Source organism: Olea europaea, unplaced genomic scaffold (genome assembly GCF_002742605.1).
Source record: "Olea europaea var. sylvestris unplaced genomic scaffold, O_europaea_v1 scaffold622, whole genome shotgun sequence".
Lineage (NCBI taxonomy): Eukaryota > Viridiplantae > Streptophyta > Magnoliopsida > Lamiales > Oleaceae > Olea > Olea europaea.
Window position 1 is genome coordinate 336,060 of NW_019264576.1, and position 26,284 is coordinate 362,343.

Here is a 26,284-nt window from a genome sequence, read left to right on the forward strand (position 1 = left end):
GGAAAACAATATTTAGTTAGTTAATAACCGTTGAGTTTGTTAACCAAAACCGTTCCTGACAAACCCCAATTTCTTCTACAAAAATGAACAATCCTTTCTCTAATTGGATCCCCAATGCCAAAAAGAAATAATACAAAACTGCCTCACGAGACTCATAATGCCATAGACACTAAAAATTATAATAAGCCCTCGTTCGGTAACAATTTTTCATCCCAAAAAATTATTTTTTTAATCATTATTTCATCATTCTAACCGTCATTTTTTACTTCTTTACGCACAGATGGAACTCATTTTTCTCTCTTAAACATAAAAAAATCAATTCTCGTAATCACTATCAAACAGGTCATAAATATTTATAACCCCTCTCTATAATGACATCACCTCTGCTGACATTTCTTTATCCACCATATTTAGCCCCTTCCTTGATAGAGATTTTTTGTTAATAGCCTTTCGGAAAAAGTTTTCGATTTATGTGTAAATTATTTTATTGAGAGAATATGTGATTAAAAAATGAGTTAAAAAAGGCCTGGTTTGAACTTTCAAAGATGAGTCGTGAGGATTTTAAGGGAATATAGGAAACAGAAAAATGGTTTTTTAAGTTGAAAATCTGTTCTTGAAACGTGGAATACAAGAAGGAATCTGGTGGGGGTATCCATTGAACTGCAGCAATATATGGTCAACGTCTTCCAGTACAGCATTCCATCAAGAAATCAGGGTCTGCAAATACTTTTTTTTCCCTGGTTTTCCGCACACTAAAACCAAATTCTTGTTTCTGATCTTTCTTAATACATCCCAATTCTTGCAATCCCAATTGTTGTTTCTTGATTTTCTTTCTCAAAGTCTATTACTGAATTGGATCATACCGACTTGTTCCTTTTGAATGCAGGCAGAAACCAGTATCAAGATGACGGGGGGGAACTTCTTTAACAAGCTCTTTCAGTATATTTTCTACTTTCACGTTCTCCTCATCACCATCTTGGTCATCGTTCTCACAATCCGAGGTGCCCTATCAGCTGTTCACACCCAAGATTTCCATTCAAAGGAGTGGTATATGCCAGTCCTTGCTTCAACGGCTTGTGCTGGAATCATAGGTTTCACATGGCAAGCATTCACAAGAACCAATCCTTCAAGAACTATTAGGGTTGCATTTTGGCTTAGCCCTCTTCTTACCTGCGCAATTGGGATTTTACTAATTTACATAGGCACCCCAGTGAGTTCAGCAGCGTCTGCTATTGCCTTCTTTTCAGCCCTTATTCAATCCTTATATGCATGCTGGGTTAATCCTCGTTTGGAGAATGCCACCCGAATAGTGACAGTTTCTATTGTTCACCATCCTCCAAAAGTCATGGTTATACTTCTATCAATCATCATAGGTACTCTTTGTTCAGCTTTCCTCGTAACCGGCATTGGAGGAGCCACTGCGACCAGAACTAAGCTTGACTCTCTATTCATTTTCATAATCATCGCAAGCTTAACATGGACCATGCAGATCATCAGGAATGCAATGCAAGTTTCTGTGTCACACGTCAAATATATGCAATTTGCTCACAAAATAGACATTGCATTTAAAGCAGCATTCAAAAGCACAATTAAACATTCAATGGGGAGTATTTGCATTGGATCTATTCTTGTACCCATTGTTGGTGTGATCACAGGAATAGCTCGAACTATAAGTTTGATATCAGGCGATGTAGATGAGTTCATGTTCTCATGTGCAGATTGCTGTTCAGGTATTGCCTCAAGGCTTGTAGCATACGGAAACAGATGGGGTTTTGTGCATACAGGGGTGTACCACAAAGGAATTGTGCAGGCATCAATTGAGACATGGGAATTGTTTAAAACACGTGGAATTGAAAAGACGATAAATTCTGATCTCACTAGTTCATTCTGCTTTCTAACCGGTGTAGCAACAGGATCTGTATGTGCACTAATAGGAGGCATATGGGCATTTGTGATCCATAGGAGCTATGCAACTGGAGTGACAATGTATACGTTCTTAACCGGATATCTTGTGGTAAGTATCCAACTCTTATGGGGATCTTTCAATCTCAGGGTTTTTCTTTTCTCCAAAACTGAAACCGATTTAAAAATTGTGTGAATTGCAGAGTAGGGTGGCCATGGCATGGGTACAAGCTAGTGTTTCAGCATATTATGTCGCTTACTCAGAACACCAGAACCAGCATCCGGATGCTGGTCGCCCATCTAACATGATGCTGGAACTACAGAGATCACAAGTATAGCGGTCAAGGGCAGTTTAGACAGCACATCTCACAGATTACAGATACAATCAGTATGGTAAAGAAATACTCTCAGAAATATATAATATACTGCATTACAATTGTAGACATGTGATTATTTCTATTCATTTTACGATCATTTGGATAAGTAGAGAAACAATTACTGATAGATTTGAGACATTCACTGCGGAACTAGTTATAAAAGCTTTTGATAACAGAAATTGATGGATTTGTTAGGAGCATTTATGATAAAAGTTTTTGCAAGCAACGTATTTCGTCTCTCTCATTTCAAATTTCTACTTAATAATCCTCATGAATTTTCAGCGGAATTCTCAACGCACTTCATTCAATACTTCTTTCTCGCAAATAATAGATAAATAGAACAGTAAAATCAATTAATATTAAAAAGAATTTACCAGGGCACTTCATAATAAATTATGTTTTCACTTGTCACATATTACAACAATATTTTAAATAATCTACATGTCTTGAACAGTTTTAATTGGATATGATATTCCTTGTTAGAAGTTCACATCCAAGAAGACAATTGATATAATGAAAAGCAAACCTTGTATGTCAGGCTACTCCAATGTGACCACGACCTCCACATTCAGAACACATAGTATTTCCAGTTCCACCACAACCTGCATGGTTAAAAAGGAAATATCGACACTCCCCAACACATGCTACTCCTTTAAGAATTATATGTATCAGTACAATTTCAGACACATGAGAATACAACAACCAGCTATGCAATCTTCACAGTAAATATAGGGTCGGATATGTGAATCATTTTCCTTCACTGATCCGATGCACGACAAAAAAGATGGAGAGAAACAAATGGATGATAAAAAAAGAGTTACAATATAAACTGCAGCTCCTGGAATTGTTCTTAAAATTGAATCCTTAACTGTCCTCGTAGTGTTGGTTTTTTCGCATGAAGTATCTTGTCCTAGATATGACAAGTAGCACCATGAAATGGTACACAGGAAATGTACAGGGGCAGCTGAGTTTTCTGTTCAACATATCATAACCTGCTCCTCTCCTTGCAAAGCAGATGAAAAGGCAAGCACCATTTCAAACAGCTCAAAAATTAGGCATCCACGACTTTAAAAATAATCACCATTTAAAGGTCATACTTATCTCCTCTTCTCACTCTATTTGGGTGGGAGGGGATGATATATGACAATTCTATTACAAATAAGGCGAGAAACTATTTCTTGTTATAATAGGATTTTAATTCTTGTTTAGATTACAACTTTTTATTATTTTAAGTTTCTGATTACTTATCACCTGGGAAGAAAGGACACATAGTCGGCATCGGTGTCGACGTATCGGTGTCACGACACGTATCGGATACCGGTAGGTTTTTCACTAGTTGTCGAAGCGTATCGGAGGTCCTTGGGGGCATGTTAAAGACGAAGAAATGCAGATGATCGGAAGAAAACAGTTAAAAAAAGGATGGCGGGAAGAAATGAGACGGTGACCGTGAAGAAGAAATGAAGACGATAAAGAAAAAAATGCGGAGACGTGGCTAAAAATAGGAAATGAAGAGACATTGGAGTCTGTGGAAGTAAGCCCTTGTTTGATTTCAATTTTTCTAAAAATGAGAATGAAAAATATAGTCGTTACGGACTTACACAAGAAATAAAAAGTCAAATATAGTGACTTGATATGATGAATAACGGTTATATTTTTCATTTTTGTGGCCAAAGAATGGAAATAAAACAGGGGCTAAACTAATCTAATTTTCAATTCAAATTGTTGAGTCCAATAACATCAAATGCTCCATGAAATTTCTTCTTTTAGCATTTAATTTACCTTTTTCTGTAGCTTTATCATTTAACAAAGCAATTGGAAAAATGTTACATAGATTAATTTTTTACCATTTTACTTTAGACTATTAAATTTAAAATAATAATAATAATAATAATAATATTTTAGTCAATGTGTCGATGACATAACATGTTGGAGCTTTTTCAAAAAATCGCATGTCGGGTTGACACTTAAAATGTTCCATACTATATTTTAAACATTAATATAGCATCACATCCAAAGTTTGATATTTTGAACACTTAAATGGAGGTTCAAGAGCATTAATATTGCTAAAATGGCTAATTGGTTAAAGAACAGCTCCATGTATTCTATTTGTAATGAAGTAATGCTATTTAACCTCACTGAAATTACAATTCCAGTCTAGGTAGCACTACCGTGGCATTAATTGATAGGTAAAATTAAATAACTCATTTAATTTCACATTTTATTTAACGTATCATCTAAACCTAAACAAGGGCTACACAAAAAAATCGCGAAACCGTTAATTCGAAATCGTCAGTTCGGGTCCACGTGAACTCGTGGTTTTTTCCCTCAAACTGAATCAAACCGTTTCAAAATAGTTTGGTTTAGGTTTTGATTTTCAAAAACCACAAAAAATCGAATCGAACCATTTTTAAATTTTTTAATTAAAACATTAATTTTATTAACTTATAAATCTTACAATTTTCACCTTTCAAAAAAAAAAATCAATTTAACAATACAAATTACAACCAAGCCATTGAAATAATCATAAAAAATAAATTAGGCTCATCATTATTGGCCTATAGTTTAACAAGTTCACAACACATCTCCTCAATTGATATCTAAACTAAACTAAAATTATTTCTAGATCATGTGAAATGAAAAAAAAAAAAAAAAACATAAATTTTCAACAATTCAAATCATAATTCAACAAAACTACGACAACAAACCATGTCCAAAACTTTAGAAACCCTAATATAAACTCTTATTTTCCAAATATTTGACGATTGCCTGCCATTGCTGAACGAATCGCTAGTTGCCTTTTGCCTATTAGTTTGCTAATTTCTAATTGAATCACCTCTTTCTCTCTTCTCTCTCAGTAAGTCTTAGATTCTCATTCAAGTCATTTTTTCGTTTTTTATTTTATTTGTTGTTTTTGAAGTTATCATACACTTGTGAGTTATAATTTGGATAGAAAAATGACTATTTGTGTGTCTAAATGATTATAAATTTGTTTGTGATTTGGAAAGAACAAAGGAGGGAGCGTGTTGATTGTATAAAAACATTAAAATTCCCTAACTAGTACTACTACCTTGTTCTTTTATAAAGTAGTTAGAGAATGAACTTCATCAATTTTCCAATAAGCCTAAACTCTATCAATCTTTGTATATCTAAATATATTGTGTTCAATCCTTATTTAACATCTCATTAACAATACAAAATGAGTTTTAACCAAACTATAACAACAGAATGTGACTTTACCTTTACCAACCGTTATGTGACAATATGAAAGTCAAACGATAGAAGATAAATAAAAATGAAGAAAGATATATTTGTTCTATTAACATCTTTCAGCAACCAACTTTGAAAATAATTTATTCATGGGTTTTATGGCAAATATAAATGTAATTTAATATCTAACATTATTAGCTCTCATGTAAATTTATATGTTAAATATATTATTATAATGTCGATAGGTAAATCACTGATTAAAATCGAACCAAACCGCAAATTATGGTTTGGTTTGAAAAATAAAATGGTTTGGCTTGATTTGAAAAAAAAATTTCAAACCACATGAAATGAATTGAATTAAAAATATAGTACAAATCGTTCAAATCGAACAGCGTTCACCCCTAACCTAAACTGGGGTTGAAGCTGACTATGTAGCATTACTCTCTATGATAAACAGGACAGTCTGTCGTACAATAATTATGCCTGATTCATAATTCATAGTAGTTTAAAGTAGTATTATATGCAATTATTTTCTCATTTATTGCATGTAATTACACCGTACTCACTCAAACAAAATTAAGAAATTTACAAGTAAAGAATTTAATACCATTCACTTCTTCAAAGTTAAAACCCACATTTTATAAGCAAAACATGGTTTTCAATTATTATTGTACAGCTTTTTGACTTCCTAATTTTCCATTTTAATTTTCTTAATAAATTATATATCGTCTCCTATCTTGCAAAGAAAATGAATCCTCTGAGAATCAACCAATTGAATAAAACAAAATTCCAAACTGCATCTACATAAATACATCATAAATTGCAAACTACAGATTTACCATCAGAAATTAGAATGCGAAGTAGAAATACTAACCCGTGAGGAAGAGGAAGACGATAAGCTAGAAACGGCGTCGTTTGTGTAAATTCTGAAAAGCTGTTTGGATATAAATCTGGGATTTGTATGAGAATAACGACTGAATTGTGAAAATTTAGGTAATGAACCAATTGAAGGTGTTATCTTCAGTCCACAATCCATTTCTTTCCTTAGAATTTATATGCTAGAGCAATAAAGAAGCGAAGTTTCGAGCAAAACCTTTCAGTCACTTGATAATTGATATTTTGTATTTACTGAGGTTTCTGATCCCTCTCCAGTTTATTTACTCCAATTTTCTCCAGTGTGCATTAGCCCTTGTTTGAGCCCATTTGTCGGGAATAATGTAAGTGGAGACGGAAATTTTTATAAGCAAGGTTTTTAGTATCATAGACTTTAAAATTAAGAAAATAAATTTAAAACTTAAAAATCATATTTTTATTAAAATTTATGTATTATTTAATTATTTATTTTATTAATTAAATATATTTAGGTCACATATCTATGCAATTTGATCACAAATTAACAATTTAATTAATCATTTATTATTTTTTATCACAAATCAGAATTTTTATGTCACAAATTATTTTACGATTACAATTCAAAAAAATTTTAAGTCACTGTTTGTTTATCGGTCACAAATCAAAAAATAATTAGTCACGAATTAATTTTTAGTTATAACTTATTTTTTTGTCACAAATAAAAAAATTTATAGGTTACATATTACTTTTTTGATCACGAATCAAAAACTTTATAGGTTACATATAACAAATATTATAGATCATAACTTATTAGACAATTACAAATTATTAATTGTTTAGATCACACATTATTTCTTGGTCACATATTGTTTATTGATCACAGATTAATCAATTCATTGGTCACAATCAACCAAATAATCTATGAGCACTATTAACACTTACGACCACCACCACCATCGTCACCGCCAAAATCACCACCATATTGACCACAAATTAATCAATTCATTGGTCACAACTTTCAATCAACCAATAAAATCGTTACAAATATCTACACCTCATCCCACCAATCCAAAACGACGAACCACCGGTAACCACCGCCAGCGACGTCGCATATTGCCACCACCACTACAACACCAACAGCACCCACACCCCATCCCACCACTCCAAAGCATCGTACCATAGCCAACAACCACCAGCGATGTCGTGCTACCGCCACCACCATTGACATCACCACTACTATAACATCAACAATAACACAACCACCATTGCGACAAGTGCCACATGGACAGCGGCGTTGAGGCACTGCACACCGGCCTATACCACCACCACATCGCAACCGTTAGATCCACTACCACAATCACCACTATAAGGTCGTCACCACACAAAACGCTACCCAAAATTGCCACTCCACAAACACCACCCTAAGTCGCCACCTCACAAACACCATCAACACCACCACACAAACACCATAGCCACTACCACAAAATCTCCACCATACAAAACACCATCACCTGAGAAGAGTCGCTGGAGCGAGAGGGTGGTTCTGCCTCGCAAATACTGCTTCGTCGATGCCCACAATATTTTTCTAACATCGTTGATCTACATAGTCGCAGAGTTGTGCAGATCGAGAAGCGTGTTGAGCAGCGACAACAGTGTCTTCATAGCGATATCGACTACGACTGGGTTTGTGACTGTGGCTGCATCTTCGCTGGAGAAGAGAAGTAAGGGGTAGAGGAAGACGAGAGAGCAAGAGGACGGACTGCATCTTTTGCTGGGTAGTGGGTAGGTTTTTTTTTATAATTAATTTATTTAAATAATTAATAAAAAATCTAATTTTTCAAATATCAAACTTCCAATCTGATTTAGGAATTTTGAATAATTGAAGTATGATTTTGTGTAATTTTCACAAATTATATAAACTGATACATTTAAAGATTCAATTTCATAAATCATATACTATGTTTACCTTTTCAAAAATCAGATTTTTTATTAATTTATATATTTAAAAATTAATTAATTTACCTACACAATTTCAAACCCTACATTATTTTACCCTCAATTGCCCTCCTCTCTCTTTCTTTCTATTTTCACATCTCTGTCAGAAGTCTCTCCCTCTATATTCTCACCACTTTCTTTGACGGAAAACGATGCCATCGAAGTACCTCTATGCGAGGTGGCTTCATTTGTCAGCAACGTAGCATCGCTACCACAAGAAGTAGCTTGTACCCACAACTTGATCTATCTATCAACGGCGGTTGTTGGTAGTGGTAGTGAGGTTGCTATAGTGATTGTGGTGCTAATTTTGGGCGACTTTACTCACAACATGAGCACCGTTTTCTGTAATGGTGGAAGTCGATCGGAGTTGCAACAGTTTTGGATCTAATTCTGTGGTGGTTTGTGAAGTGATTTTGGGGTATGTTTTCTTGGTAGTGGTGGTGAGGTTATGATGGTGATTGTGGTGCCGGTTTTGGGCGGCGTTGCTCGCTGCATGAGCGTTGTTTCTACAATAGTGGAGGTCGGTTGAAGCTACAACAATTTTTGATCTAATTTTGTGGTGGTCGTGGAATGATTTTAAGGTGTGTTCTGTTGGTAGTCGTGGTGAGGTTACGATGGTGATTGTGGTGTTGGTTTTAGGCGGCGCTGCTCGCGGCATGAGTGCCATTTCTGTAAGTAGTGGAGGTCGATTGGAGTTGCAATGGTTTTGGATCTAATTTTGTGGTGGTTGTGGAGTGATTTTGGGGCGTGTTTTGTTGGTAGTGGTGGTGAGGTTGCTGTGTTGATTGTGTTGCCGATTTTGGGCGACGATACTCTCGACATAAGTGTCGTTTTTCTGCAATGGTGGAGGTGGGAATGGATTTAGCTATTGTATTGGATTTTTGGCTGTGGGGAAATTTTTTGATGATGTTTTAGTGGTGATCGTTGTGACGTTGGCTATGATTGTGCTATGGTGCGGTGGTGGAGGTTGTGGGTGGGTGAGATGTGGTGGTAGTGGTCATGGCAACGCAATTTTGGTGGTGTTGCGGCTGATGACAGTGGTGAGATGGTGATTACAAGTGTTGGTGGTGGTCACAAATGATTTGGTTGATTGTAACCATTAAATTGGTTAATCTATGACCAATAAACAATATGTGACTAAGTAAAAGGATAAATTGTGACTAAGAAATAATGTGTGACATAAAAATTTGTTAATTTGCGCTCGATAATTTGTGACTATATAATAAGTGTGACATATAATATTTGTGATCTATTACCAATAAATAAATCACGATTTATAAGTTTTTTGATTTGTGACCAATGAACAAACTGTGACCTATAAGATTTTTGAATTGTGATCGTAAAATAATTTGTAACATTAAATTTCTGATTTGTAACCAAAAAATAATAAGTGACTAACTAAATTATTAATTTGTGACCAAACTGCATAAATCTGTGACATAAATATATTTAATTAATTAAATCAGAAATAAATTTAAATAAAATTTTGATTTTTGGAGTTTGAAACTTGTTTTCTTGATTTTGAAATGTGCAATGCTTAAACTCTTATTTATGAATTTTTCCCAAAATGTAATTTGTAATAGTCCTTTTTGAAGAATGTTTGAAGGATGTGAAGTTGAAAAAATAAGAAATAATTTTTGATTTATGTGTAAAATTATTTTATTGAAAAATATATAGTTGAAAATGAATTTTCGATAAAATATGGTTCAAACAAGATCTTAAAGTCGCAGTGAAAATTTTAATAATTTTTAAAATGGGTTATTTCCCTTTCTTTAAAAATAACAATTATCATGCCTTACAGTATGGCTTTGATTGATTTCCATTTTTTTTTCCAAAGTACTTTTTTTTTCTATTCAACAACACATTTTTCATTAAAATAATATTACACATAAATTAAAAAAATTATTTTTCAACTACACATTTTTTATTAATTTACTATTTTAAAATACATTTTTCATAAAAATGGAGCTCAAACACTCTCGTTATGCAGATTTACAGAGCATGTTTGGTGCAATTTAAAAGGTACTTCCTCTTATTTTGTCGTTTGAAAAGGCATTTTAAATGCGGTACTCAGTATATTAATAATATAATCTCAATGGGTGTTTAAAAGGACAAAGAGGTACAATAATGCAGATTCACAAGCATTTTTGGTCCAATTTAAAAGATGCTCTCTCTTGTTTGTCGTTTTAAAAAAGCATTTTATATGCGATACTTAGGTCTTGTTTGAGCAATATTATTATTTCATTAAAATGAAAAATATAATCGTTATTCATCATATTAAATTATTATATTTGATTTTTTATCTCTTATATGGAGTCCATCACGATTATATTTTTCATTCTGATTTTTACAATAATGTAATTCAAACGAGGGCTTAGTATATAAATAATATAATCTCAATACAAGGGGTTATAAAGGACAAAGAAGTACAATCAAAATTTACACGACAAGCTCTGAGGTAGCTCTGAAGTAACTCTGAAGAAAATGGTGGAATCGGTACTTCTAAGTTCTACCAAACGAAGTTAAAAACTAAAGAAAAGGACAAGCATATATACTGTTTTGAGTCTTATTTTTTTCGAAATTTATTTTTTTGAAATTCATTTTTAACCACACATTCTCTTATAAAATAATTTTACACACAACTAAATTTTTTTCCTATTTTTTAATCGCACAATCAATTATTCAAAATATATTTTCTCCAAAAAAGGGCTAAATAGGGGCTTAATGTAATTAATTTTTAATGTAATGAAAACAAAATTTGATTTGTTGTTATCGAAGAGATATAATCCTATTTTTTGTGTATTCCATAAAATATGTTATTAAAATTAGTTGTTGGCTAAAATCTAGATTTTAATCCCCATCAAATAGATACAAACATTGTTATAGACCCATGATTTTTGACAAAGGTAATTAGCACAAACCGTTCCTATCGTTTACCCTCATTGCGCAAAATAGTCCTATCGTTTCAAATTTGTTATTTACACGTCATTTCAACATTTTCTTACGGAGTTGCTCAATTCGCTCCGTTAAATATGTATAATTGGTGCAAAAAGCCCCTATAATTTGTTTTCATTGCACAAAACGTCCATATCACTTGCTTTCATTGCACAAAAACAAAAGATCTTTATTGTCTATTTTCTTCATTAAAGCATTTTAAAATAATTAATTTACTCTCATATTTAAAGAAACAAGTATAAAAAATAAATAATATAAAAAATAAAGATGCAGTCAAAGTCCTTAAATTTTCAAATAGTTCCTCTTAAAATAATTTAACCACAAAAAATAAAAAAATAAAAAAAATCTTAGCTGGATTTTAGTTTTTACAGTTAGGATTGAGGTTTTGACTAAAATCTTGAATAAACCCTCTAATCGAATAAGAAATCCCATCTTCTGAAAGAAACTTGAACAAAATCAAAACAAATTTTGAAGTTAATACAATGTGTGTATATGTGTGTGTAATCAACAACAAGAAGATAGAAAAAAGAATTTGCTTTAAAATAGTTAAAAACCTAAAACAAGCTTTTGTAACTTCTTGAAAATAAAAACATGTTGAAACACAAAATTGGATTATAGAAAAATAGTTAAATCCCTGAATGTGTTCTAGTGAGATGGTGAGAATGGGTGGTAGGGTGCGGAATTGGAAAGGGAAGAAGATCCATTTTTAATATTTTTGTTATTTTTTTTTTACACATTTAATTCTCTTTTTAATTATTTTAGTGACGGTCGAGGGTAGATGATGAGGGTAGGGGTAAATAAGGTTAATTGGGAAGATGAAATAATATTTTATTAATATATTTTGAATTGTTTTACAGAAGACTTGTTTGTATTTTTCTAAAAAAATTGAACCAGTCGCAATTTTTTTTTTTTACTATTTCTTTCTTTTCCATTTGTTTATTTAAAAGGGAATGTGAATTAGCAATTTTACAACACTTTAATAGAGAAAATAAATGATATGGACGTTTTGCGCAATAAAGACAAACAATATGGATGTTTTGCACCAATCATCCATATTTGAGGGAAGGAAATAACGAAAGGAAACGGAAAGGACCAATTTCGCAAGAAAATGTTGAAATGCTTGCCAAATTTGAAACAATAGTGACGATTTACACAATAAATACAAACGATAGAGATGTTTTGTTTGCTAATAATCCATTTGACAAAGCACAAGCACGTCAATTTCTATTTTTACATGGTGCATATCCAATCTCTATAGGTTCTTTCTTTTTTTTTTTTTTCTTTTTTTTCTTCATTTAAAGCAAAACTTAAGACTACATATCCCTTCTATAATGGTGAATCGTTGGAGAACATAGGCCTTGAAATCTCCATATGATTTATTCGGAATTTTTCCCTTAACAATACAGAACCTACGTAAATATACCGACACATAAAATAATTACTTATCACATCTTTCGGTCCTTGTACTAAAGAAGCGTCCAAAACCAGTACACTTATTAAAGTTAATACCTACCCCTCTATTTCACACCACACTTTATTAAAGTTATTCACCAAATACTCCAAACCCGTCGTGCCTGTACAAAGTCGAATAATACCCTGTAGTTTTCCTCTTCTGCAACTTCCTTTATATTCACATGCCTAAACACCACAATTTTCCTCTGCAATTGTATATGAATGGGTAGTTTCATCTTCAAATCCCTCTCCAAGAAACCCCTGTCTCTCTTCATCAATTCAACTCTTCTCTTCCTAATCTGTTTTTATGTTGTTTCAAATTCTCTTAACCAACCCAAGAATACAATTTCCGGCTACATCCACTTGCAGAATCTCCATAGAAGTGCTGAAATTCGTAATTGCAGTGGCGTTCACAAATTCACTGATTATGAATCCAAGTGCCGATTTGTGAAGTCAACTTCTGCTTGCTGGGGAAATGGGTATGTGAATTATCTGGAAATCTTTTACTGTAACTGTGGAAAATTTCCAGGAATTGGGTATTTAGTGCTTCTTTTGTGGCTTTTTGTGTTGTTTTATGTTCTGGGAAATACAACTTCTGAGTACTTTTGCCCTTCTGTGGAGAGCTTGGCTAGAGTGCTGAAACTATCCCCAACAATTGCTGGAACCACGCTTCTTCCACTTGGAAATGGAGCTAATGACGTTTTTGCAAGTATAATTTCCTTTACACGATCTGGTGATGGTGATGTTGGCCTCAACAGTGTATTGGGAGGGGCCATCTTTATATCATGTTTCGTCGTTGGGGTTATTAGTATAACGGTATCTTCCCGCCGGATCATGGTCGACGAACGGAGCTTCATTCGGGATGTTCTTTTCATCCTTCTGGCACTTTGCTGTCTCATCATCATCATGATCTTTGGAAAAATTAGCTTATGGTTTGCAATCTGCTTTCTTTCTGTTTACTTTCTGTATATTGCGACTGTTTCTGTAATGCATATGTATTACTCTAAGAAAGAAATGGTTGTCAATCCCCCAGTTCTCGACGAACTTGGTGCAATTGGAACACCATTACTTGGCTATGTCGACGAAGAAAGTTCAGATAAAGTAGTACAGCTCGAAATAAGGCCTTCTATGTCGAATACTCGTGAGCAGAAGTGTTATTATTTGAATCTACTTCTCTATGTTTTGGAATTGCCTATTTACTTACCAAGAAGACTTACAATCCCAGCTGTTAGTGAAGAAAAGTGGTCTAAGCCATTTGCTGTATGTTCTGCTTTACTTTCACCAATTTTTCTAGCAGCCCTTTGGAATTTACAGGTAGGAAAAACTAGTTTGGCCATTTACGTGACTGCAACTTTGGTTGGAATCATTCTTGGGATTTCTGCAATTTTTAGTACAAGAAACTCCAGCCCACCAAGAAAATGCCTTTTGCTATGGCTCGTAGGAGGGTTCTTAATGAGCATAGCTTGGACGTACATAACTGCAGAAGAATTGGTTTCTTTACTGGTTGCATTTGGTAATATTCTTGGAATTAGCCCTTCATTTTTAGGGCTCACGGTACTAGCGTGGGGTAATTCAGTAGGGGACTTGATATCCAATTTGACTATGGCAATTAAAGGTGGTCCAGATGGAGCCCAGATTGCAGTATCCGGGTGCTATGCTGGTCCACTTTTCAATACATTGGTGGGTTTGGGATTGTCACTCTTACTTGCTTCATGGTCAGAATATCCATCAAGTTACGTGATTCCAAGGGATTCTGATTTGTATGAAACCATAGGGTTCTTTATTGGAGGATTATTGTGGGCTCTTGTGGTTTTGCCAAAGAGGAACATGCAGCTGGATAAATGTTTAGGTATTGGCCTCTTGGCCATATACTTGTGCTTTCTATTCACGAGGCTTGTAAAGGGTTTAGGATTGCTCAAAATTAACTAGAAACCTTGAAGAAATGGCCATTTAGTATGGCCATTCTTGTTAGTTATGAATCAGGGAAAGTTATTTAATTGATGAGATTTTGATCCAATTAAACTGGTAAACCATTATGTAAATGATTGTGTACATGTAACGCAACCCATCAATTAATAAACTATTATGTACATGTAACACAATCGTATTATATGATAGAGTTAAGACTTCCTAAACGATATATCATGTAAAGTACGCAATATAATTACGCTTACAAATTGCATGATGGACTATTGGAACACCAAATGTATGTCCGGGTAAACAGTAGATTCCATGAAAGAAAGAAAATCATTTATCCAAACTGGGTCCCTTCTATGTATGGGAGGTGAATACTGTTATGGACACTCCAATGTACGTGTAACATAACTCGCAAACTATAAGGATAAGAAATCGAAATGAACTTGTTCATTTACATGTTGGCATTAAATGATTGAACAACTTTTAGTTTATTCTTTGGGAGAGAGTGGATTACAATTTGACAAAGAAGCTCATGTTTGACACGACAGCTCAGCTCATAGTGACCAAGTCCAAAGAATTTGGACAGTTTTGTAATGTATGACAATTTGATGGATTGAGCCAATAATATCGCCTGACGTCCAATTTATTTCAATGTAAATTGGTCCACTAAGACAACATATTCTAGTTTTCCTCATGCCCAGTTGAAGTTAAAAGACAAGAAGGTATAAACTTCAAATTGACTCTATATCTCAGCAAATTAAGTTAGTTTAAAGATTTTGTGATCGAAGTATTAAATGTAGCAATACATTGTTTTAAAAAGAAATAAATATGTTGAGCTAAACCTAATCATAAGAATTAATTTTATTACTAGTGTCCAGAAGGACATGCTTTGGTTAACGAGTCAATTTTAAAACTTGCCATAGAAATCTCATAACAAACATTGGTAACGAAATTTAATAAAAATGTGCAAGCCCAAAAAAAGTCGCACTTTTAATTAAGGCAAAAAAAGTTATGGCAAACCTCTCGTTGGCAGCTTGAGCAGCATACGGTTTGCCGAAGCTGTAAATCTTGATGGAGCTCGCAAGGACAGCCACATGGACTCGTTGCGTGTTGTCTCCGTCACTAATTGTCACACTAATAATAATTCGATTTACTGTTTTAACAACGTTCACACTGAAAACAATAGTTTCTATCGTGTAGTGATGTCACATAAACAATAGTTCTCTTTAATCATTTCATTTAAAGACTAAATCGCGTACTATCCTTGCAAGTTATTTCAATTGCAATTAAACACGATTCTAGGTTAGTATTTATAAAACACGTGCACAGATATGAATTCGTCGACAACTTAATTTTTGGGGCCCACTTTAATTGACCTACTAACTAATATCATAACAGGCAAGACCTTCACTGTGAAAACAATTTTTAGATGTCTAGTGTAGGAAAATTTGTGGTGGTGTAAATTTATTCGTCCAGCTGTCGAATTTATTTTTTTCTTCCTCTTCAAATTGAGATAATAATTCAAATGGTCACTGAACTTTGCAAAAAGTTTTTAAAGGGTCATTGAACTTTAAAAATTATCTAAATCATCACTGAACTTTGCAAAAAAATTTCATGGGATCACTGAATTTTAAAAATCACCCTATTTATCACTAAACTTTGTGAAAAATTTTCACGGGATCACTAATGTTGTTGATCATTTTTTGATTCAAAGTATCGTCTCATCTCAATTGAAAAAGCCCATCAATCGAATAATTGTTTCGATAAATAAACTTTGCAAAAGATTTCCCAAGGATTACCTGGAACACCTTTTACAAAGTTTAGTGTTGAATGGTGTAATTTTTAAAGATCAGTAATCCGGTGAAAATCTTTAGTGATGACTTGGAAGTGGTTTTTAAAGTTCAGTAATTCTGTAGAAACCTTTTACAAAGTTAAGTGACCATTTGGATTATTATCTCTCTTCAAATTACTAGCTAATATTGAATAGGAAGAAATTTTTTCCTTATATTTCGGAATTCACCGACTTTTCTTTATTCACTTATTTACGATATAGTAATGTAAAAATAATGGACTTGAACTGAGTTTAATCGATAGTCAAAAATTTAAATTAACAAAATAATATAAGCAAGAATTTTTTAATTATTTATGTGCATATATCGAAAAAGGAATTGAAATTAATAAGACGACCCAAGCAAATTCCGGCATTATAGGCTTTAGGTTTGCCTAATTCAGTTTGCAAGGAAATCGAATTGACCAAGAAAATCGCCGTTCGATTTGCACAATTATTTTCCTGCATTATTAATTGATCCCGACAATGTTAACATTTAAATCATTTGGATATTTAAAATTAGTCAAGTAATTTATTCATCAAGTTAAAATAATTAAGATTTATTAATGTTATGTTTTAAAAGAATAAGTTTCATTAATATTGGGTTATTATGCTTTGTTTAGCCCATATTTTCAAAAAAAAAAAAAAAAATTCAAATTAATTTCCGACCCATAAAATACATGTTTCATCAATTATTAATAAAATCTACTTAAAAAAATAATTTTTAACTAACCAAACGGCTTTGTTAATTTTTTTTTTGTCTCTTCAGATACCATCTTTAAATATACATAATTTATCATATATCAAATATTACATCAATTGACAATTATTTTTTAACGATTTTAACCTTACTATAAATCAATAATTTCAATAATACATTACTTTTTATTTTTCAATATGCAATAAATATTACAAAATTATTGTCATGAATTTCGTGTTATTAATTTTCAATTAATTAACATTCACATCAATCTAGAGTTAATGAATCTTGACTTGGTAGATTTTGATTTACATAAATCTAAAGTTATTATATATGTATTTATTTCTATTAATGTATTTAAGAATTTTAATGGGTGTTACATATATTAACAATTAATTCTTATTTACCAGATTTAGCATAAAAAAATATTCATTGTATTTCATCATCAAATTCAAATCATATAAGTTGAGTTTTGAGAGTACTATTTTTTTAATGAATTTATATCGTAAATTTTATTTTATTTAGTTCGTTTGAAACTCATCAAATTCTCCAAACAAATTGATATTAAATATTACTTTTACAGCATATATATGACATTTTAGAATAACAATATAATTTCAACTCTAACTAGTATATTAAAATTTTGTGATGATACAGAAAATATCGTACACTTCAAAGAAAAATATAAAGAATGATGTAATACAATCACCTTGGTATAAAGGTGTTCGTATAGTAAATTAGTTCGAGAGCGATTCATCCTTCCCATCACCTTGGTATAAAGGTGATTGTATGGTAAATTAGTTCGGGAGTGATTCATCCTTCCCGAACATAGCATACAACTCTTCGTTGTACTGCGCTCTCCAAGTGTGATTGTTCCCCTCTTCTACATTACCTTGCGAATCCTTGTGAAATAACTTTTATGAGAAGAAAAAAGAAGGGGTTTCTCTCGCTTTTGGCATAGCGGGCCCCCAGTGGAAGGCTCACACGATAGGATATTAGCTCAGTGGTTGAGCACATCCACCCTAAAATAGTGATATTAGATCTTTTATACTGGCCTTATTTTTATCAAAATTCTTTGTTTTCGTCTTCCAAAAAATCACAAGGGGTTTAGAACTCAACTCTTCTTTTTTCTTTTTTCATTTTTTTTTTCATTCCGCTTTTCTTCTTTTCAACCTATTGTTTGAGCAGTAAATTAATCCAAAATCTTGAAAAGGGAGCAAGTTACTTATCACTCTTCCATGATTTAAAAAAATAATAATAAATAAATAAATAATAATTGTGTATGTCTGCATTAGAGTGTCACTTGGCCCTCGTGAAAATATTCATCATTATACATTTATTTGTCAACATTTAAAGTTGAAAAACAAAAACCTAACTTCATAAAGTTACATATATAAAATTAAATTATTCTTTAACAAAAATTTGAACTATTTATATCATTGAAGGGATCATACCACTATGCCGGTGTTCGGTAGAAATCAAAATCTAGATTTCAATTTAAATCAAAGTCAACAATTAATTTTAACCACATATCTTATGGGAACAACAACTTTTCAACTACACATGCCATCAACCTTTATCAAATTCTGCTGAAATTTTGATTTTAATTTCTATCAAACATGGGTTGTAATAAAAAGTTGAAGAGAAACTTTAGAAATTGAATGTCAACTTATTACTCGAAAAATAGATTGATGGAACCGTCTAAAACAAAAAATGGTATGTACATGTATAATTAGGTACTCGTACATTATAAATGCATAAATACATAATATTGCATATATATGCTTCCTTGCATGATTTGACAGCCAAATACATTTGTTTCTCACCATCCCACACGCTACGGGCAGCACAAATCTTGTGCCTTCCAAGAGCACAGCCCTGTTATACATCAAACAAATTGCCCAAAGATTGTAACATTAACACTCCCTTTGCACGTTCAATTTACACACCAAACTCTTCCTCCTATTCCAAACTTTCGTCTCTTTCTCTCTCTAAATCCTCATGAGAGTTACGTGCAGTTATCGCTACTATAAACACAATTCTTAACACCCCTTTTTTTTCTTGTTAACTGAATTTTTTTCTTAGTTTTTGCTTCTGCATGGATGGATCACAAGGAGACGGTACATCCAGGAATCGTCGCAAGGGTTCGGGAAAGCGCGCCGAGATGGCTACAGGGTCGCCACGGCCGCTTAATGCGCCTTGCGGTGCATGCAAAGTCTTGAGGAGGAAGTGTATTATTGAATGCGTATTTGCTCCTCATTTTGGCTCGGATCAAGGAGCTGCTCGATTTGCAGCTGTGCATAAGGTGTTCGGGGCGAGAAATGTGTCGAAGCTCTTGTTGCATATTCCAGCTAACTGGCAACATGATGCAGTCGTCACAATATCGTATGAGGCTCAGGCAAGACTCTCGGATCCGGTTTATGGTTGTGTGTCAACAATTATTGCCTTGCAGCAGCAGGTTTGTGCAAAAAATAAAAATAAAATTATATCAGAAAGAAAAGTCCAGTCCATTACGACTTTCCAAACATATCCTAAGTGTTTTACGTAAATCATACTAGGCATGCTTGTTTATCGGATAGACTGAACAAACGAAAAAAAAGAGTCGCGCCCCTTTTCTTCTTTAATATTGTCCCATATTAATTTGAGCTCAAGAAAAATATCACTAGAATTAAAATGGAAATTTTAGTTCCATATTTTGGTAATAGAATTATCAGCTAAAGTGGTCTGGTTGCAAGCTAAGTTTACCAACTTTTGCTCAGTAGAAATAAAGATCAATTTTATATACTTTCTGAAAAGAGCACATAATATTGCTAATATAAAAACAGTTGATAAAGTACTGTCTTTGAAATATTAATTTCTATGACAACGTGACATTTCTTCAAAAAGCGTTCGAACCGTCAATAATTAACATGTAGGCTATATATAATTCAAAATAATATAAAAGGTGACGATGAATATGATTAACCAAAAAGGGATTCCAAAGTAGAATTATAACAAGAAAAAGCTGATCATATGATGTATACCTTTTTTTTTTTCTATGACGAAGGAACACACAGTCACTATCCTTCGGGTGTGTATTGGGTAAACCCTCGGACTGACGCAATAGCCTGCAAACCATGTCAGCCAGATAAACCGTATTAAGCAAGTCCGGTGCAATACACTCCACCGAAAAAGTGTTGGTAGGAGGATGACTTAACTAAATGATGATATAGAAAAAAGAAACACAATTTTTCAACAATCAATAATTACTGATAAAGAGATTATTCACACCGAACTTATGAGTTATAACCACCAAAACGTTTCCAAGGCGTTTCATCCAATTTGTTTTAAGAAATAGCGTTTTGGTGCTGCATTTCTTGTTTCTTTTGGAGGGAGTACAGATAATTTCCAAAGAAGAGGTGACTTGCTATGTAAATATATTCAGGTGGCATCTCTTCAAGAGGAGCTTTCATTGGTGCAAACTCAGCTGATAAACAGTAGATACGCAATGGTGAATGCCCTTCAGAATTCACCATCGCAACCACAACATCATCAGCAGCAACATGTTTCAGTGTTACAGCCAGCTTACTCGAACACTTCTGCTTCGAATAATAATCTTATTAACATCAACAATTTCAGCACCACGACTAGCCTCGAACAGACTGCTGCTCCCTCTAACAGTCTTGAGCCTAGTCGACGAACATTCCCGTCTGGACAAGATGACGAGGAGGAGGAAGAAGAAGAAGATGATGAGAGTCGCGATCCAATAGCATTCACTAATCAGATATTCCACTGAGAGATGTATAATTTTTTTTCGAATTAATAATATTTATATGGTTGCATTGTGATTAGAGAATATAATGTTTTAAGTAGTTAGGCACAACAATTTGAGAACCAAACCCGTGCAATTTAATCATAAGCACCTCCATAAAAACTCAACAAGGGCAGATGTTGGAGATTCCATTGGAATTGGATAACAGTGAACACTAATGTGGAGGGGGGGAGGGGGGAATCCGCTGGTAAATACCGAAAAATAGGCTTTCTGAGTTCTTTCTTCCGTAATAAACTATTGGAACCAGTCATACATTTTGTCTCTATGGACCAGGAAGATTCGATTCAAAATCACCGAAGGTAAATCATTCATTGAATTTACAGTACTCAAATAATTTTATTGCTTCTGTTAAAAGAATTATTCTTCTCGTACAGGGCGACATGGGCCCTGTTTTCCAGGGGGATATGGAAAAAAGGAAAAACAGAGCCACTGTTAAAATACTTGATTCAGACAAATAGCTCAATATGGAAAATGCTGAGATAGAGACTTTTATTTATTGAGATGATACAGACAGAGGTGGTCCATATGACACTTGGCCATTTCACAACAGAAATGGAATAAACCATATTACATAAAGTGATGTTACGTCCTCTGCCACATATTATATACTTTTCTCTGACATTAAATCACCACAGACTTTGCTCTCGAAGTAGTTGAATTGTAATGAAGAAAGAGGTTTGGTGACATTAATTTTGCTACTTATACATCTTAATTTATATCTGGATTTACCGAATTTATATTTAACAAAATCTCACATTATCTTTCACATTTTACACATTTAATGTAACCATTACAATTATTTTAAGATGAAGTCAAAAAAATCTGCTAGTAAATAATGAAAAAATAGGCTTCCTAAGTTCTTTCTTCTGCGATAAACTATTGGCGTCAATCATACATTTTGTCTGTATGGACCAAGGAAGATTCGATTCAAAATTATCAAGAGGTAATTTATTCATTGAATTTACACTAGTCAAATAGTTTTATTGCTTCTGTTAAAAGAATTATTTTTCTCAAAGAGGGGTATCCCCACCGGCAAAAATAGGGCCATGTGGCTTGTTTGTGTAGCAAAGCCCCAATTAAAATTAGGGGTCAGCATTATCCTGTTTGATTCGCTTTTAACGAGAATCGAATCAAATTCGAAATTTTCGAGTATTTAGTAAGTAAAATCGTTGGGTCCAAATTTAATTATGGAACCATTCGGGTTTGATTCAATTCTGTTCAATTCGATTCCATTCTGTTCCCAGTTCTGTACTATAATTAATTTTTTTAATATTTACAAAATCATATTAATTTAACAAATGACATATTCTGATATTCAATTTTAGCTTTTACAAAATAACGTAATTCAATCTTATACGTCTTTTGCATCTCTCTTTACTGAGATCTTCATAGATTTAATTGTTAAAATTGCGAGAAAATTAGAAATACTAAAATCATATTTTTGGGCTTAAACTAAATTAACTCGTTAGCAAATTTATTTAGAAAAAATAATTTGACTTATTTAAAATAAATAAATAAATAAATAAAATTAGAGAGAGTTGGTTCTTATTCGATTTTTCAGTTCTTGATCTAGAAACGAGAATCGAACCAAATTGAACCCATCGATTCTCGATTTAGATACTCGTTCGCGTATTTAACTTAAGAAGAACTGTTCGATTCGGTTGACTTTGATTCGATTCGAATCTGGTTGCCTGACCCTAGTTAAAATACTTGATTCGGACAAATAGCTCAATATGAACAAATGCTGAGATAGAAACTTATTTATTGAGATGATTATTCAAAAAGAGGTGGTCCATATGAAAAAATAGAATAAAAGATATTACAATAAGTGATGTTACATCCTCTGCTACATATACCACACTTTTCTCTAACATTAAATCACCGCAGAATTTGCTCTCGAAGTAATTGAATTGTGGCGAAGAAGGAGGTTTGATAATATTAATTTTGCTACTTGTACATTTTAATTTACACCTTGATTTACCGAATTTACACTTGACAAAATTTCACATCATCTTTCATATCTTACACATTTAAGTCAACCATTACAATCTTACCACGTCACCCATCCGTCAATAAGGACATCAAAGTTAATGTATAAATAGCTTAATTGTTGATAATATAATCTGCCACTTGACCACATGTTGGAATATGTCGAACTTTAAGTTGTTTTTTGGCGACTTTATCACGAATAAAAATGCATGTCAATCTCGTATGCTTTGAGCGTGATATACGGGATTAGATGCCTATGAGCTGGCACTTTGAGTTATCACATCACTTTATGGGACAAAATGGTTGATGGAAATGCAATCCTTTCAGATGAGATTGAGCCTGGTGTAGTCTGCACTAACTCGAGCAAGGGCTCTGTATTTTGATTTTGTGCATTATCTAGCCACGACAGTTTGCCACGAGACAAAGGAAGCGCCAAAATAGACACAATATCCACCAATAGAAAATTAAGTCATCCGTACATCAATGTTGTAAATTATGGTTGGCATCGTCCTTGGTGTCAAATCTTGATTTGTGAGATTTTTTTTTTAAACTGTCCAATTGTATGATGCCACGTGACAAATTATAAAACTCAGTGTACGCTATAATGTATACCAAGAATGATTGACCAACAAAACGTCTATCATCATGGCATGATGCCAAATTAGCATCTGAATAACCAACTAGATTGTGTTTCGTATGGATTAAAATCTAAATTCTAAATTAAAATGAAGTCAATAATTAATCTTAACCACAAATTTATGGGACCCACAAATTTTCAACCATACATTTTATCAATTTTTATCAAAATCTGTTAAAAATTTGATTTCAATCCCCACCAAATAGGGGCTTGGGAAAAGATTGTCAAAGGGTTTGAGATGCAATCCCTGATGTATTTTGTTCATATCTAAGGACTTTTTGACAGTATTCCGGTGTTAAATCTGTAGGCGATTGCAAGAATTGAATTAATTTGTTAAAGGAGAAAGCAATTTCTGGTCTGGTAAAGATACTGAAGTGCCCCCATTATGCTTCGAAATTGTTGGGTTTTTCATGGCTTCTGCGTCATTAATTGAGAAATTTTTTCTCCTGGCAATGGGAATAGAGAAGGATTTTAAGGTATCCACCTGATGCCTTTCTAGAATTTCAGCTATATACCTTGACTAAGATAGAGACTAGTTCCTGCCCTTCTTGCTTCAATCCCAAGTATTGCTAATCGCCTAGGTTTTTCAATGAATATAAAGAGCCCGCTTGAGTCCATACAGTGCCTTTTTTTAGTTCACGAACTTTGGTCTGTTTGGTTATAACCCTCTGGTTGCACAATGTACACATTATCTTTAAGTGCACCATTTAGGAATGCACGGTTGATATCAATTTGTCTCATCCTCTAGTTCTTGGCAAATGCTACTGCTGGGATAACTCTAATTGTACTCGTTTTAACAACTGGGCTAAAGGTTTATGAGTAATCAACACCATGAGTTTGGAGGAGCCTGCTTGAAACATTGGGTGATTTATGTGAAAATTGATTATCAATTAACATAATAAAATAAAAAATACAATTCAACAATAATATAACATAAAAATAGAGGAGATTTAGAGAGCAAGCATTAGGAGTCATACCAAAGACGTTGTCCTAAAATCGTGTTGCCCCCTTTGTGTCGGTACTTTCGGTACTACACGGCTCAAAGATAAAATTCATGTAACTTACAGCCGATTCTCTTTCCATAGGGACGACAATAGATAGAGAACGAGCCTCTAAGCAGTTGTCAAAATATAGGAAAATATTATGAAATATAGATTAGTTATTTTTTAAGTTATGGTTTCTCATCTTGTCTATCTCAATGAAAATCACTCCCTTTTATAGGAATAAATTTAACTCCGACATTTATGAGAATTATATTATTTGAAATATATGTTACATTATAATATTATTAATTTAATATTGTATTAAATTGAAATTAAAATAGAAGCAACAAATATTAATTTGAAAATTTAAAACTTATATTATTTTTCCAACAGACCCCTATGACTACTAGACTTGCTTTAAACCTGTTAATCAACCCATCTAAATTTTATTTGATCTTGTAGAGTGTAGACCCATCTCTTTCTAATGAGATTGTAATTCTGGGAATATGGTACTGGAGTCCATGTGCTTTTATTCATCAAAGCTTTATATTCCTCATTCATTTGCTCACTTCCACCTAGGTGAGTTAAGAGTTTCTTTTGTTCTAGCAGGTTCTATATGCGTTTCACTTACAAAATCTGCACCATTTTGAGCAATTAGAGTTTACTGTTGGTTTAGAGATCCCATCATTGGCTCTAGTAATCATTGGATGGCAAGATTGGTTAGGTGGTTTTGGTGTTTAAGCTTGAGGAATAGATTGAGGTGTTGAACCTGTTCGAGGTTCATACAGTCATTCAGCTTGAGATGACAAATCAGGATAAGGTAATAGTATAAGTGGAAGAGAATTCTGATTTGGGCACATGCTTGATAATGGAGTATTAACTTGTGCGATCTTCCTATAGTGACAGGCTCAATGATAGGGGAAATATGTGTCAATACATGATTGGACAATTTGAAAAAAAAATAAAAATACACACACAATATTCAATCACTGCCACACCATCCTTTCACCTCCATCCTTGTCATTGACCCTATACAATGAGCATTTTTCTAACGTGTGAATCTGTGATGCTGTAGACGAAGATTTATATGATGTCGTATCAGTTGAAAATGAAGGGAACTCTGAAATTTTATTTTGATTCGTTGACACATGCAATGGAAACCATGACCCTACAAAACTTGGGACCAGATTATCAACTAAACTTTTGTTCAGAAAACATATTTGGCCGATCCCTATTATTTATAAAATATATTTTTCTCTCTTTTCTTGAATCACACATTCTTTAATAAAATAATATTAAACATAAATCCAAAATTCTTCTCTATTTTTTAACTACACACTCTCCATCATACTACTACTTCAAAATACATTCTTAGCCAAAAAAGGGGATCAAACAAGCGCTTGAAAGGAAATTCTACTTCATTAAAGATTGGTTCTTGATTCAAAAATTTTACCATTTGAGCTGAGACTTAAACCCCTTGTGCGATTCACTCTACGCAAAAAGGACACATTTGACTGAGTGAAATTGAAATTTATGACCATTTTATGATCTCAAACTCGGATAGCGAGCTGAACAAAGACTTTAATCATTGAATAGTCAGGGTTCTTCTTGTAAAGTTTTTCCCAAGATAACACATTATCCAGAACTGGTGTGGGTAGTTTGTTTATAGATTAGGAAAA

At 33.2% G+C, this 26,284-nt stretch overlaps 3 protein-coding genes and 1 long non-coding RNA gene across 4 annotated transcripts; 3 read left to right on the forward strand and 1 right to left on the reverse strand.

Moving 5' to 3' along the window:
- The first annotated feature begins 258 nt into the window (after positions 1-258).
- LOC111389789 (protein PNS1-like) lies at positions 259-3,197 on the forward strand. The gene is made up of 2 exons (XM_023014759.1): positions 259-2,014; positions 2,106-3,197. Exons 1-2 carry the CDS (start codon positions 881-883, stop codon positions 2,238-2,240), a joined length of 1,269 nt encoding a protein of 422 aa, XP_022870527.1. The 5' UTR covers positions 259-880; the 3' UTR covers positions 2,241-3,197.
- Positions 1,886-2,902, reverse strand: LOC111389790. Its single transcript, XR_002701797.1, has 2 exons — positions 2,806-2,902; positions 1,886-2,219 (listed from the first exon to the last, which is right to left on the reverse strand). It is a non-coding gene; the product is annotated as an uncharacterized LOC111389790 (long non-coding RNA).
- A 9,765-nt stretch (positions 3,198-12,962) lies between the features above and the next one.
- Positions 12,963-14,857, forward strand: LOC111389786 (cation/calcium exchanger 1). Its single transcript, XM_023014754.1, has one exon. The coding sequence runs from the start codon at positions 12,963-12,965 to the stop codon at positions 14,667-14,669; it is 1,707 nt and encodes a 568-aa protein (XP_022870522.1). The 3' UTR covers positions 14,670-14,857.
- Positions 14,858-18,891: 4,034 nt separating this feature from the next.
- On the forward strand, positions 18,892-21,036 carry LOC111389782 (LOB domain-containing protein 20-like). Its single transcript, XM_023014750.1, has 2 exons — positions 18,892-19,643; positions 20,610-21,036. Exons 1-2 carry the CDS (start codon positions 19,284-19,286, stop codon positions 20,958-20,960), a joined length of 711 nt encoding a protein of 236 aa, XP_022870518.1. The 5' UTR covers positions 18,892-19,283; the 3' UTR covers positions 20,961-21,036.
- Positions 21,037-26,284: the final 5,248 nt, after the last annotated feature.